The sequence below is a fragment of the Alligator mississippiensis genome, chromosome 5 (assembly GCF_030867095.1).
Source record: "Alligator mississippiensis isolate rAllMis1 chromosome 5, rAllMis1, whole genome shotgun sequence".
NCBI classification, from domain to species: Eukaryota; Metazoa; Chordata; order Crocodylia; family Alligatoridae; genus Alligator; species Alligator mississippiensis.
In genome coordinates this window covers 146,975,749-146,990,776 of record NC_081828.1, presented here as the reverse complement: position 1 = coordinate 146,990,776, position 15,028 = coordinate 146,975,749, and the positions used below count along the sequence as shown (strand labels likewise).

The 15,028-nt window shown below is 40.7% G+C and overlaps 1 protein-coding gene across 5 annotated transcripts in view; it reads left to right on the top strand.

Annotated features, from left to right (window-relative positions):
* RARB (retinoic acid receptor beta) overlaps nucleotides 1–15,028 on the top strand; it is a 528,277-nt gene that overhangs the window by 413,570 nt on the left and 99,679 nt on the right. For all 5 annotated transcript variants that reach the window (XM_059728848.1, XM_014603110.3, XM_006264282.4 and 2 more), the window contains one exon: nucleotides 258–406. In XM_059728848.1, coding sequence (XP_059584831.1) covers nucleotides 258–406 — 149 coding nt within the window. The remainder of the gene's footprint in view (nucleotides 1–257; nucleotides 407–15,028) is intronic.

Genomic DNA, 15,028 nt, shown 5'->3' with positions numbered 1-15,028 from the left:
CCCTTCCAGCCCTTAATTTCTATGATTCTATGATTCATGCATTTAAACATTACATATTTTTTGGAGGATAGAGGATGTACGTGTGATGGCAGAATTTGGTCCTGTCATGACTTTCTTTACTACTTCATCTTAAATTTTGCTAGGCCACAGTGCTTGAGTCCTTGTGGGGCCTGAATTTTTATAGCTGTGTTTAGTGGAAGATATAACAGCCAATGATTAATGTACTAACATTTTTTTCATATTTTTTTGTTTTGTAGCAGTTGAAACTCAGAGCACCAGTTCTGAGGAACTTGTTCCAAGCCCACCGTCTCCACTTCCTCCCCCACGTGTTTACAAGCCGTGTTTTGTCTGTCAAGACAAGTCATCTGGATATCACTATGGCGTCAGTGCTTGTGAGGGATGTAAGGTGAGTAGTTAAACCTCACTCACCCATTTTGTTTGAAAGCACTGCATTTCCTTTTTTAGAGATGAGCTGAGCAGATCAGGCTGAGATGGGAATGGATGGATCCAAAGACGGGGCACGCTGCCTACTTGAAACATATCTGACCTGTGGAAAAAAGCCATGCAAGTGGCTTTTGTTCCTGGAACAGCCTCTCCTTATAATTCCTATAACAGTATTTCTGGCAGAGATGTCAGCAAGGATTGGCTGACAAGAGGGAGAGAATCAAAAGTACATCTTTTTTAGAGTGGTACTTCAGGAATAATGTAAAAACACATGATGACTCCTCTTAATTCACTGTGTCCTTCGGTATGCACTGAAGGATTCATCTGTTGTTCTTTTGCCTTTTATGTAGTATACTGCCTCCAGTGTGTTTAAAAGTGTGCAGTTTGGATAATGATCTGATCATTCCATTAATACAGCAAGTTTGAGCTCTTGGGTGATGGCTGTACCCTCAAATTCATCCATGATCAGGTGGGCTTTGGGTGTGGATCACAAGCAAAGCAGAATGGCAGCTACAAAATAAATTTGACACTGTGTGTAAGGTAAAAGACAGGATATATTTGATAGGTGTTTTTTGGCACAGTGATTGTCAAAATTTTAATTGACTATCCATAACATCACGCCGATAAATTTGTAGTATCTGGATTTGGAATTCTAAAGTATATACTCACAGAGACTGAGCATATATCGGAGGAGCTGTGTCAGCCAAGTCCCATCTGTACATTTCTTTGTATGGGAATACATAGAACAGTTAGAGGAGGATATTGTATAACATGAAAAAGTGGGTAAATTAAATGGGTATCATTCAGAAATACGTCGTGGAAAATTGTGAAGAAGAGACGACTAAGCTGTGGATTTACAGTTTTGGTTTTATTGCTGTTCAGCGTATATTATACAATTGCTATTTTTTACACAGTGGGAAGGAATGTAGAGCAGAAGTCTTGTCAATTTTAATAATGTACTTCAAAATCTTGCTTGGTAGTCTACATGATTATGCATGCACCAACCCATACAAACACACACAACAAAGCTAATTTTAGTATGTTTTTAAAATCAATATTCTATTCACATCCTGCCAGATTATTAATAGACAGTAGGGAAACAACAATAAATTGGTTGTATGGATTGTGGTACGTGCTGCCATGCAAAATATTTTGCGTTCCCAGTGGATGGTTGTTACACAGAGCTGTTTCACTCATTCCTGTCTGTTTATAGTGTCCCCTATACAAATTCACTAGGAAGACAGAAGGTGAAATTGCTCAACTTCCTACAGGCTCATGCAGTATCTCACAGTATGAGGTTTTAGCGCAGAAGAAGAGACATTGGTGTGGGATAACACACTTTGGTTACTATTCTGTTTTCTGTTAACACAGAGTTGTTATGTTACAGCATTAAGTTACAGTATGTTGGTGTAACGAATGTTATAAAAATGATGAACTATCCCTATCCTATTAAAACATCTTTATTTATACAGCACCTAGCATTGTGGAGTCCTGGTCCCTACTTATTGCCTGTTTAGTGATACCAAAGAATAAGAATGATGATTTAGTAACTTAAAAGTGGATATCTTAGATTAATTGAGATGAAATATTGGACCTGTTTCTATTGTGTTAGCCACTTGTACTTTACATGTCAGTTTTGGAATTTCTCATGTGCAAGCAGACTCCTGTTCCTCTATAGATCCCCTTTGATTTGTACTATTGTACATAGTAACATAAGAAATACCATACTGGGTTAGACCAATGGTCCATCTAGCTCAGTATCTTGTCTCTAACAGTGGCAAGGGTGGATGCTTAAGAGGGAGAATATATGAATATTCCTGTTCCTGTCATATCCTCCCTGGTATTCATCAGCATTGGTTTTGAGGTGCCAGAGGACACAAGCCTGATCTGTTTATTATCTATTAATGGATCTGTCATTCCTGAATTTGTCTAGTCTGTTTTTGAACCTGGCTATACTGTCTGTCTCTACAATGCCCTGCATTAATGAGTTCCACAAGTTTAACTATGGACTGCATGAAAAAGTACTTTCTCTTTTTTAGTTTTAAGCCTCTTTCCTGCTGATTTCAGTGAGTGCCTCCTTAGTTCTAGTATTTTGGGACTTGATAAATTACAGAAGAATCCTAATGGTTTTTAGTCCTTCTTAGTATGGTTATACTCCATACCCCTGATCAACTTATTTGTCATTTTCTGTACCTTTTCTAATTCTACTACATCCTTCCTGAGATGCAAAGATAGTGATTTTAGTGTCTGCCCACATGCAGGAAGTTACGGATCTAAGCCTTATTTCCCCCCCCCTCTCCCCCTTCTCCCCAGTATTAAAAAAATGTCAAGGCATTTGAAAGATATTATTTAAATTCAGTAGTATTTTAGGGTCTTTTTCCAGTTCTGAGATTATGCAGGATACCATCACTGTGTCCTCAAGTAGCATAAGATTTTAGTAGCCACTGGGCTACTGAAATGTCAATGGCTCTTAGAAAAAAAAAAAAATCTAATATACTGTATATATCTAATTTCACTAAATTGCAGATCTAATCATTGTCATCTTCCTTGCTCATGAAAGTATAATTGTGAGTGTAGTAGAGCACTCAGATGATCCTAAGATTTCATTGTTTTTTTGCCCAGCATATTATAGGACGTTTTATTGGTACACTGCAAAGCATTATCACACATAATTGAAATAAATTCACTCTTGTCAAAATAAATGGGTGCCCATTTTGTAATGCAGTAATCATTGTTTTAAAAAAATCAAGTCTGCTTTTCTAACTACTTTGCAAAATTTGGTCATTCAGCACTTAAATGCCAGAGTGATAGGTGAAAAAATGTAATAGAAGTATATATAGATGTGTGTGTTATTCAATGAAGGTTAAAACTTGTCTGATGAGAAAGTTATACTCAGACTACTAGTAGGCTATTGGTAACAGTCATAGGTAACTATGACTCTTCTAGACTGATGACAATGATCTTATTAAATAATTTTACCCCATCCTCAACAATGTTCTAGGCTCCTTCGACACCAGTTGATCCATTCTGTTCCTAAACCTTTGCTCTCCCGCTTTTATATCTTCATGTTGTGCTCTTATATCATTGAATATGTCCAGGGAAAATCAGCCAACTTGGTAGTCCATCTTTTTAATCACCCTTCTCATTGTAACTCACTCCTAGGATGCTAGTTTCACCAACATATCCTCCAACCTCCTTCATAAATCCTTTTTCTAGCTTTCTTCTTCACAGCAGCTTCCTACCCAGCTGTTGCATGGAGTAAAACAGGGGTGACCATCCTTCAGCATGAATGCCTCTGTGTGTAGTACATGCCAGATTGGAGAGGGGGCAGGGAGCACAGTGGCAGATACGGAAGGAAGTAGAGAGAAAAGCAGCAGATCAGGCAAGGAGCAGAAAGCAGAGCAGCAGAGTAGACAGGTGAGGAAATCAGAGTGACTCTTGGGAAGGGTGTAGGGTTAATTTGTGGCATGCCTACCAACACAGTTGGCCCACAGTGAAGTAAAACAGTCATTCTATACCAATATAACCTCTCCTTTTCCTTTCCCCTCCTTAATTTACGCGTATTTCTAGCTCCCCTCTCTTCACTCCTGTTCCTTGTCTATTCCCTAGTCTCTCTGCTGTTAACTTTTTCATTTTATCTCATGCTTCTTCATCATCTGCTATCTTTAGTTCCTCCTCCCTTTTCTTTGTCTATTTTTTTGCTGACTGGCTCATTTTCCACTGCAGTCTTTTCTCCCAGTCTTGTAAAAAAAATAAATAAATAAATAAATAAAAATCCATCCTTGAGTCCAGTTCCCCTCTCTAAAGAGGGGTCTGTCCTTTTCTTTCCTTTGTTTCTTTGTCTCCAGAATGCTGGTAGTGCTGGGTGCTCATTCTCTGTTGGCTTCCTTTCCTTTCCTTTCCTTTCCTTTCCTTTCCTTTCCTTTCCTTTGTCCTCATTTATCTGGCTTCCTGCTTTCTATTCTACCAGCGCAGAATAGTCAGTTACTAATAAACTCCTACCAGCTCAGTCAGAAGAGCAGTTCTCAGCCCTAGATCTGTTAACTTCCTTAGATCTGGTGAATACTGTCCTTTACTACCTTCCCAGTCTTGGCTGGCATAACTGCAATTCCGGTTCTCCATCTGCCTTCCTAATTGCTTGCTCAGTGCCTCTTTAAATGGCTCCTCTTTTCTTTTCTGCTGTGGTCTCTTGGGCTAAGTAGAGGCAGTCAAAAAGTCTGAGGCTGAATTGATTCAATCTTCGCAGGCTAGTTTAACATGCATAGACTGAACTGATAAGCAAGTGAACAGACATTCACTTTCGATTCCAGAAATGCAGCCACATGCCTGCAGTGGCCCAGGCCACAAGCTGGGAGGTGCTAGAGCATGCCTCCTTGCTGGGCTGGAGCAGACAACTTGGATCAAGGCTAGCCCCCACCCTGTGAGAGTGGGTTTGTGGGGGAGGTGCAAAGCATCCTGGGATGCTGGGGGACTGTGTGTTAACTTGGATTTGGAGAGGATCTGAGAAATAAGATCAATAAACCAACTTACCATGAATCAATTAAGTCTGATACTACATTCATCCCAGTTTATCTTAAACTGGTTTTGGCCATTTTGAAAGTGATTTATATGCACTGAACTTCTGTTGTGTTACACATTTGAACCAGTTTCCGATCACTTATACTGGCTTATGTGTAATGTCTGTCCCTAGCCTTGGAGTTCTGTTCTTGTTCCTCTTTTCTTGCCTGTAGATGGTTTTATTTCTTCCCATGGTTTCAGCTACCTCTTCTCCATGAATGTTTCCCAACTTCTACCCTCCTTATATTTGACCTTGCCCGTGTCATCATTCCATTTGTTTCTCCCGTATCTTCTTGGTATACCTCAGTATTTTGAAAACAACTATACTACTTTTCCATTTTCAGACTCTAGTTTTTCAGATAACTCTTTTTCAGAGAGTGCTATCCTTTCAGCATTTTCTGAAGATAAGAACCCTTTTAAGTCACTCAGTTTGGACACTCAAAATTACCAGTGATTTTGTTATTTAAGTCTTGACTTTGTAAGTGGCTGCAAGAGACAGAACTATGGGATCTGCATTACATCCTGTCTATCCTTTTTCTGTTATAGCCTCATAACAAATCGATGAGGAATATTCCAGAGTAGCTGATTTTTTTTAAATGTATGAAATAGTATATACACTAAAGCAGATGTATATACAGATTTCATGTTCATCATGTAAGTTCTCCTAATTAAGTAAACTGCATGGAATTTCAGAGGCGGCTTTTGGAATTTACTGGGGTGTTTCATGACCTTTAATTAACAGAATCTTTTAAAAATCTTTTTTGCCCTCATCTCTAGATGTTGCTAGATAACATGCTAAGAAATTCCTTACAAAATGAGCAACTCTGATCTGTCCAGCTGGTGCACGTGGGGATAAGGCTCAGAAAAAGCTCAGCTCTTTGGTACTGACTTTCCTCTTCATTGTAGCAAAGTCTGCAGAAAGGAGGACTGAATGTAGTGGGCTGCTTTCCCAAACAATGTCAGCATTGTGTTCATGAAGAGGAGAAACTGGTGCTCTGGCAGATTCTGCAGTCTGCTAAAGCCTTTTCCCTTGTTCTGAGTATTTAAAAGACAGCATTCCTTTGCTGGCAATACTGCCTGGATTTTGGCACAAATTTGGCAGGCAGAAAAGTTGCCTAAAGCAGTTTAAGGGGTTGGGGGCAGGGGGTGGAAGAGTAGCTTGTAAAACGTATAAAAGAGATTTCCCCCCCTCCTTTTTTTTTTTTGTAGTATGGTGTCAACAATTTGTTTGTGTAGTCAAGGTACCTCTCTGCCTCTTGTTGAAGTTAATGGAGAAATTATAAATATGTCTAATTCAGTGCTGAGTGTTTCCCAAGCCGTTTTGTATCTTAAGAGCATCTTCCCTCCTTTAGAGTTTTCATACGAAGCTTCATTCAATACAGAGGCCATCGCATTAGAAAGGTAGCGTCATCAATTTCTAGTGAACTCTAGCCATGGAAATATTACGCCTGCTTCTTTGGCTCTATCCCAAGACCCAAACGAGTATTTTTATTGCAGAGGTCAGACTTTAAGCACTACAGAGAAGAGGCATTAATATATACAGTGTAGTAGGACTGTAATTTTGCAGGACCAACTTTTATGAAGACAAGATAAGGAACACCTGAGGGACAAGGAAGAAAGAAATATAGAGAAAATTAAACAGGTCTTGCTTTGTCCCCGTTTGTTGATTCATGTTGAGTTCCAGCTGACTAGAAAAATTGTTGCTCTGTAACCCTCCTGGGGTTGAGTACAGATTCATAACAGCCTCCATGAACATGTCATTGTGGACCCAAGAATCTAACAGAGTGTTTCTTTTTACAGAATGATGTCCTGCAAGACAGATGCCATTTTCTTTTGATAAACGTTCCTTTTGCCTTTTAAATCACATCGGGCCTAAGTCTCTTTTACACTAAATCCCCATTAAACAGTCCTGGCAGTTTGAAATGTTCTTAAAGTGGTGGATGTATGTGATACATAACTACCACCTCCAGCTGTAATTTAACTACATAGAAACTCATGTAAAGGCCTTTTTTTCCACACGAGGTTGGTGTAAGAAGGGGGAGAATGTGGATGGGAATCTGGACTATTACATTCTCTCAAACCAGGTAACTTGTGGTTGTTATAACTAACATGCCCAAAAAAGAAGGAAAAGTGAAAAGAAAAAGTGATGCTAGAAAATGTATAAACTTAATATCTCATATGTTTGTTTGGGTTTAGAAGATGCCAGAAAAAATAACCTTCAAAAATAACATTAAAGTTTAAAATGTTTCTTGTGAACTTTAAAACAATCAGGTCAGGAAGCTGATCTGAAGTATACCGAATTAAGGCAGAACACTGTGGGTGTGTGCGCACTTCTAAAGGCTTCTACCTGCTTAAAACAAAATACAGAGAAGGTTGAATGACCAAGCTCTATTTTTCTCCATTTAAATTAAATTAGTAAGTGACAGTGGCAGCAGTACAAATGCATGGTGTCATTCAGGCACAGCAATAGAAAAAAAAATCCTTCAAATCATTGAAATTTCTCTTAGTTAAATCAAGCAATGTTTCTCTAAACTTTTGAGGAAAATAGAGAATTATGTTTTGGGTTATATTTCTGATTACTAGTGTAATCTAAGGATGTGGCTACATGAACAGTTTCCAGCAAGGTAAGCCAGGGTATGAATTTACAGCAAGTTAGCCACTCCGTAACTGCTGATACACATACTCTTACCCCATGGGTTGAATGAAGTATCTTACCCTTCAAAGGTGTATCTACCTTGCCTTTGCTGCTGGGTAAGAGTTTTTAGTCAGGAGCTATCCTGATATAGCTGATGTTGTAATTTCACACCTAATAGCAGTTTACCCTAGTTCATACCTTGCTTACCTGCTCTTAGTTTATTCCCTTGTCATAACCTTGAACTGGGGATTTTTCACAATGTAGAAATACTTTCTGCAAACAAGTGGCTTAGAAAAATGCTACAAGCAGAGAGATGTTAAATACATTGTGATTCAAATGCAGTACTGAGGTGTATGCAAACTGGAGGCATAAGCTGTTTTTTGAATAGTTTGAATAGTCCTGGTGTGATTCCCATGTCTTTCTTCATACTGGCTGCCAAGGGAGATCTGATTTTGTGTTCTGGTTCCTTGAGATACCAGACTTTAAAGTCACAGAAAATGGAAGTCAGTAATCTCATTAAAATTTAGTACATTGACTTCAACAAGTCTCAGGGTACATATTCCCTTATTTTTATCTTTGTTTGCAAGAGAAAATTTTTCTCAAATGTTGAATTTCTTCAGTATAATTTTTTGAGCAATAGAAGACATATTTCAAATAAAATGTTTCTAATGAGAGCAAACAGATAAAAATATAGCATATCAGAAATAAAAAGCCAGTCTGATTGTGCTGCATGACTTTTTTTATTTAAAAATATCTTGCCAGTTTGCATCATGAAAATTTCATTTCTGACGACAAACACTAGTAAAATAAAAATGTTCAACATTCACCTGAATGCCAAATGTGCTTTTCAAAGCTATGGGGTACTATTGTAAGATACTGTAGGGCAAACAGCATTAGAATAAGCTATAGATTATACCTGTGCAGCCTAGCTACAGTGAGGTTTTACAGTGGTATAAATATGCCAATACAAATATCTTGTAAGAGGTACATCCCTGAAGAATGCTGCTGTCTTTGTCGACAAAGCAGGTGCAGCACGGGCATATGCAGGAAAAATTTCCCACCCTGCCTTGCTACTGTGTTTTATGCCTAGCTGAAGGGGTTGTTTCTTCCTCTCTACCTATAAGCGTGTCGGTTGTTATCATTACCAATCAATTATTTCTGGTTCTGCCCACAGTGCTACACAAAATGTGTGAATGATCTCAATGATCATAACTCCTTGTGAGTGTGAAACATCCTCTAGGCCACTTTCCCCTCTCCTTCACCTGCCACTAACTGTTGTGCTTTGTTTAGTGATGAATTAGAGCAGAGGTTCCCAAACTTTTTCTTGTTGTGTACCCCCTTCCAGATTTATCAGATGCCCATGTACCTCTACCAGCACACACTTTATATTCTAGCCCCCTCAATGCCAATTATTATTATAATGAAAATTAAATCTGCCATTACACAACTTCTCCTGCATAACCCCCAAAGATGTCTTGCGTATCCCCAGAGTTACACATACCAGTTTTTGAACCGTTAAATTAGAGAACTGTGGTTCAATCTGGATCACTAAAGAATGCATGGTTTACATCAATTAAAATACAGAAAGATACTTAGATTATATGCACACATGCAAATCTGCAACAGCATACTAGCACATGCAATCAGAAGCAAGTGAACTTAGTTTAAAACTCCTGAAACTTCTTATATGATTTTTATGTAATTGATTCTGGACCATTGAGGGCCTTTATATTTTTACTAAATACATGTTCTAAGTACATCATTCAGATTAGTATTGTGTTACTTCTGCACTCTTCCTCCTTTGGGGGCATAATGCTACTCTTTTCCCAAGCGCTCAGTTCCCGTTGAAATCGGTGGGGGATGATGTCATTGTTTAATAGCAGTATATGGCCTTTAATTATTGCTTTTAGTTCAAAGATCTGTATGAGCATAAATTTCTGAGTGTAATTCCGAAGCTGCCACACTGGAAAGAAAATTATAGTTTTTAGTTGTATTTAGTGTTTTGCAATATGAGCTTGAAAAGCTTACAGCAATTTGTCAATGAATGAGGAAACTTGAGTGCTTAAACATGGCTTTCAGAAATCCTAATGATATTCATTATGGTTTGTAGATGGTATACTAAGAATGACAATGTAGTTGCAAGCATGCTGTACAGTTAACTTCATTTTTCTCTCATATTCTACTATGAATTGATGCCTATACCTCTCTTGTACTCTTACTATATCGGCCATATATAGAATTAAATTCTAAGTAGAAAATAATTAATAAAAAAGCTATTCAGACCATCAGTGTATTAGAATTAGATTTGATGGCCAGCTGGGTACATGGTAAAGTGCCTCTGGTTTATTCCAGGGTCTTTCCTGGGGGGAGTGCTGACTAAGTTGCTGAGTTCACTTCAGAATGAGTATTGACATGGATGTTAATGAGATGGTTGAGGAAACTGTTCTGTTGGCACTGAGCCATTATTGTTTTCCTCATAGTGGTTTCAGATTTTAGAAAATGTGCTTAGAGCTGTTATGATTAGCACATTTTAGGAATTAATTACATGACTGAAAATTTTATAAATGCACAACAATTATTTGTTGCCTAGACCTGCTTGCCTACACATTAAGTGTATCCAGATGCTTTTTACTTTTCATTTGACTAGATCCATTCTGAAAAATATACCTCTCCCTTGTTTTGGTGCCTCTGGTTATCTGTCAGTCATTAGGTCCTTGCCGGCCACTGAGCAGTCAGCTTCCCAGGGTGCATAAATTTTCTGACTTGCCTAAGAATGTGACCTTATGCTGCTCTCTGTGCTCATTGACTGACCTACTAATAGAAACAGAAGCTCTTTTTAATCCCAAATGAAATGTTCCTTTGAGGGCATCTCCTCAAGTGGCATTTTCTTGTTTCTTATGGAATAGGAGTGCCATTTCATATGTGGGTCCTATAACTGCTCAACTCCACTGTACTGCACTTAAACAGCTGATGAAACTTCAGTTTCAGAAGACAACGCAAGGTGCAGACAGAAGTGCAGTTCCTCAGTCTAACTCATGACACTTTGCAGAAAGTGCCATGAGTTAGACTGATCCTCCTGACCCAACAGACATTAGCTGTTGGTTCAGGAGGGTGGGGGATCAAGCTCCCTGCAGCCTCTTCCCCTAGCTCCACCCCGATCTTCTGGCCCTGGTGCTGTCTCAGAATGGGAAGGGGAGAAGGCAGGGGAAGGAAATCCGTTCTGGGGTTTCCCCAGCCTGTGCTGGGGGGTGTGGATTAGAGCCCCCCACCTTGGGGGAGAGGAGTGGGGATCCAATCCACCTGCCCCACTCTTCAGTATTAGCTGGGCAACCCCCAGAACCAGCTCCCTCCATTCCCTTCCCCCCCTCCTATTCTGAAAACAGTGCCAGGCGCAGGGCTGGGCACCACCAGCCCAGCCCTACTCCTAGCACACACTGACACAAGTTAATGAAAGTACTCTGTTTTAGAATGCCTTCATCTGAAACCTCATGTAATGAGGGTTCAGATTGTCATGGGATCAGGCCCTTTTAAAGTACTCTGCAGGTGTGCATTTGTGTTAAGTCATGGCTGTAGAGCACTTTCAGGGGCCAGATTGGGTGAAAATTGTCACTTTTCTCTATGCCTGCAGTGGCATTAATTTCCTGGTATATTCTTTTCCTGGGTATTCCCCTGTTTATTCTGTAAAACACCTTCTGTGAAACCCCATTAAAAGAATAGCTAATCATTCAAAAGTCACAAATGTGGAAATTGAGATAACTCCCACCAGCTTCTCTCCTCTCATTTGTTTTTGGATGGTTATTAACTGAATTATTATTTACTGTTTCTCAAAAAAAAAAATACAGCCTTCAATGCACATGGACAGCATGCTGTCATGGCACAGTCTTCCAGTGTCATGCAGAATCCATTGTCAATCACTTATGCACATGAGGTGTATTCACTCTACAGCAAAACATACTGTACAGTCTCTGGATCTTCAGCCCTGTAACTTCTCCCTAATTATTATTTTACACACAGAACCTCAAGGGAAAAGTTGAAACAGGGCATCAGACTTTGCCTATGCTGAGTACGTGTGTCTTGTCTAGTTTCCAGTCCTTCACTTATCTAAGCCCCTAATGAACTTCCACTTCCTCACAGGGAGCTCCCAGCCAAGCCTAACTACCACAAGGAGTGAACAATATCTGGATTATATAACAAAGGCTGTTTAGATAATGGTGAAATCCTTTCCTGCTCAGCATATAAGGGTTCAAGTCCTTTTCAGTAAGGAAGTTGAATTGGAGGTGCTGGGGGCCTGGCTCTTACTTCCAATAATATAAACATGTGGGTGTAGTATTCCTAGTGTCCTACAGCCCTTGTGCATCAAAGCTGGTCGACCCAGCTCCTCTGCTCTGCTCATTATTCCTCCTCTGACCCTTTTGGCTGAAACAGCTCCTCTTCATATGCATTGTAGGTTCTTTCTCACTACTAGCTTGGGTGCCTTATTCTCTTTGAAGTGCAGATTACAGCAGATGGCCAGCTCTGCTGTCAGTAAGGTTTAGAATCCCTTTGGCTGTGTCCAGATGAGTGTGGCCATGCGTTATGTGGTGCCACAGACACATCTGCTGCACCACGTACCACACATTCAGCTGTTCTCCACACTGCAAGGAAGCTCTACCACCTAGATATCCAGGGGTAAAAAAAAACATGCAAAAAAAAAAGGTGGAATGACGTATGCAGGGATAGCACATGCCGCTCAAAACCGGAGCCTGGTCAGCCAGAGCCACACACCAGGTGCCAACCAGGCTCCGAGCATTGCCACTGCTGCAATCCCAGGAAGCCCCCAGGACCCCAGGTAAGGCTGCTGGGGCCCTTTGGGTGGCCCTGCAGTCAGTGCTGTATAGGCCCCACCGCAGCTACCATGCACCACCACTGCCGAGAGCTGCAGGCTCGCCACCCTCCCCACCCTGCTCCACTGGCTCTGGCTGCTCGCCACCTATCCCCCCTGGGCCCCACACACCCCTAGGGATGGCTCTGCACAGAACCCATCATCCCTTTGAGAACAAGCACAGAGAAGTACATTCAAGAAAGAGGTTAGGATAGGTGCCAGCCAAATACTTAGGAACAGAGTAGATTGCACTATGTATGTGTAGATGAAGTAGCCAGAAAGATAGAGTGGATTGTTCTCAGTGGTAGCATATGACAGAACAAGGAGCAATGGTCTCAAGTTGTAGCAACGGAGGTTTAAGTTGGATATTAGGAAAAACTTTCTCATTAGGAGGGTGCCAAAGCACTGGAACAGGTTACCTAGAAAGGTGGTGGGATCTCCATCCTTGGTGGTTTTTAAGGCCTGGCTCCACAAAGCCCTGGCTGATAGTTGGGGATGGTCCTGCTTTGAGCAGGAGTTTGGACTAGAAGACCTACTCAGATCCCTTCCAACCCTAAATATCTATGATTCTATAATATCTAGCTTTACCTACACCCTGCCATTGTCTTGTGAGTCTGAAGACCAGATCTTGCTAGAAACAAGCCTTTGTCAAAGGCTGTGGGGGACTTGTGTTGGGAGGGGCATGATTTTCACTGCTGGTTTTTGTTTGATTTTGTTTTGGAGTGAGATCAGGCTGTAATCTGAGGACAGCAGAAAACATAGAAGGGTCTCAATGTACTTTCAGAAGAGAGTAAATTATACATGCAAATATTTTCAGGGAGAGGGAGGGGATGTAGAACATGGACTGCAAAGAGAGGGATGAACAGGAATGACGGGGAATGGGAAGACGGGGAATTTGATGGCCTTTTGTCAGAGAAAGGGAGTGGGGATGAGAGGGGTGGAATAGATGATGTGAGCAGACTGCCAGCCACACACTTTCTTCTCCCCCATGTGCACTGGGAGCTGGCAGGTGGCCTGTCCTATGAAAAGCAGAAAGTACTGAAAGTGGACCTCACCCTGATCTGTAATGGCGGAACTGGTCAGAGGTAAGGGGGGAAGGACTCTGTTTTGTGGTGGTTGGGAGGCTGGGGTAGAGAAGGATTATTATTTTTATATGCTTAGTAGTAGGCAACTGTTGATCCTCTGGATCATGGTGTTTGCATAAGAGGTCTAGTCAGGTGCCTGATAAATCTTCTGGGAACCCTGCTATCATCACACCAAGACCTTCAATGCATATGCCTAGGCAAGAGCATGGAGGAGTGAAGGCTGCCCAAGACCCACCATCTCTTCTTCAGATAGCTGAGACGGAATTTAAAGACCAGACCGAGTCCAGATGTTCAAGTTATTTACACATGAATGCGCCACAGCTCCGGGTGCTTTTAAAAGTGCCCAGCGCTGCAGCACCTGCAGTGTTATAAATGGCAAAATGTGCGTTAGCACTATGAAAATGTTGGCAGTGCACTTTTGAGCTAAAACACATCAAAGATATTTTAGTTCAAAAGCACACCACTGCTGTTTTCTACATGCTGATGCACATTTTGCTGTTTATACAAATGCATGCAACACAGTGCCCGGCGTATCAGCTTGTATGCTCCGGAGACTCGTTTAATTGAGTCGCTCCAACATGCTGGATTTCTGGTGCAAAGGTACATGTATAAATGCCCTCAGTGCCTCGACGGTTGTCTTATATGCTTAAATGATTATAATCACCCAGTAATAACCACTGTCAGTGTTATGGGATGTAGAACGTGTCTGTGGTTTCTCTTTGTCCACATTAGCAACAATACACCACAAACATCCCAGTGCACACCAATACAGTCCAGGAAGTAGGAGGAGTACTCAGAAATCACATCGTATCCTTGCTGCAGTAGCTTGCCAACTGCAAGCCTGTGTGATAACTACAACTGTGTAAATCATCACTCACTCCTACCAGAAACATTTATCTTCCATTTAAAAGAAGAAATGCTGTGTTTCAGTGTATTGGGGAGGGGATGATTGCCATTGAGCAACATTTACTCTGCATTAATGAAGCTTTTGGTCACTGAGTATGGTAGAATGTATGCATTAGAGCCACTGAGAATATGCAGAAGTGGCAGGCAGTGTTGTATGGTGGTGTCCTGACTCAGGGAGTTTAGATCAATATCACACATTTGGTTGGAGACCAGTCATCATCGGAACTGCTAGAAAAAAATGAAAAGGGATTGTGAAAGTATGTTGAAGAATTAATGGAACAAACATCAAGAGCTGTAATATGAAAAAAGGCATTTGGTTTGATTTTTTTGGTGTGTTGGGTATTTGGTTGGTTTTGGGGAGGCTTTCTTATTATAATTACTTTGTCACCTTACCTAAAAAACACTTTTTGTGCCTGAAAACTTGTCTGACATCTTTCCCAATTATGCAGTTGGGTCAAAAAGATATAACCAGTACCACCCACCCCCCAAGACCCCCCAAAACTGCCTTGCCTCTGTGTCTGCATAGTTGCTTGAAATTGG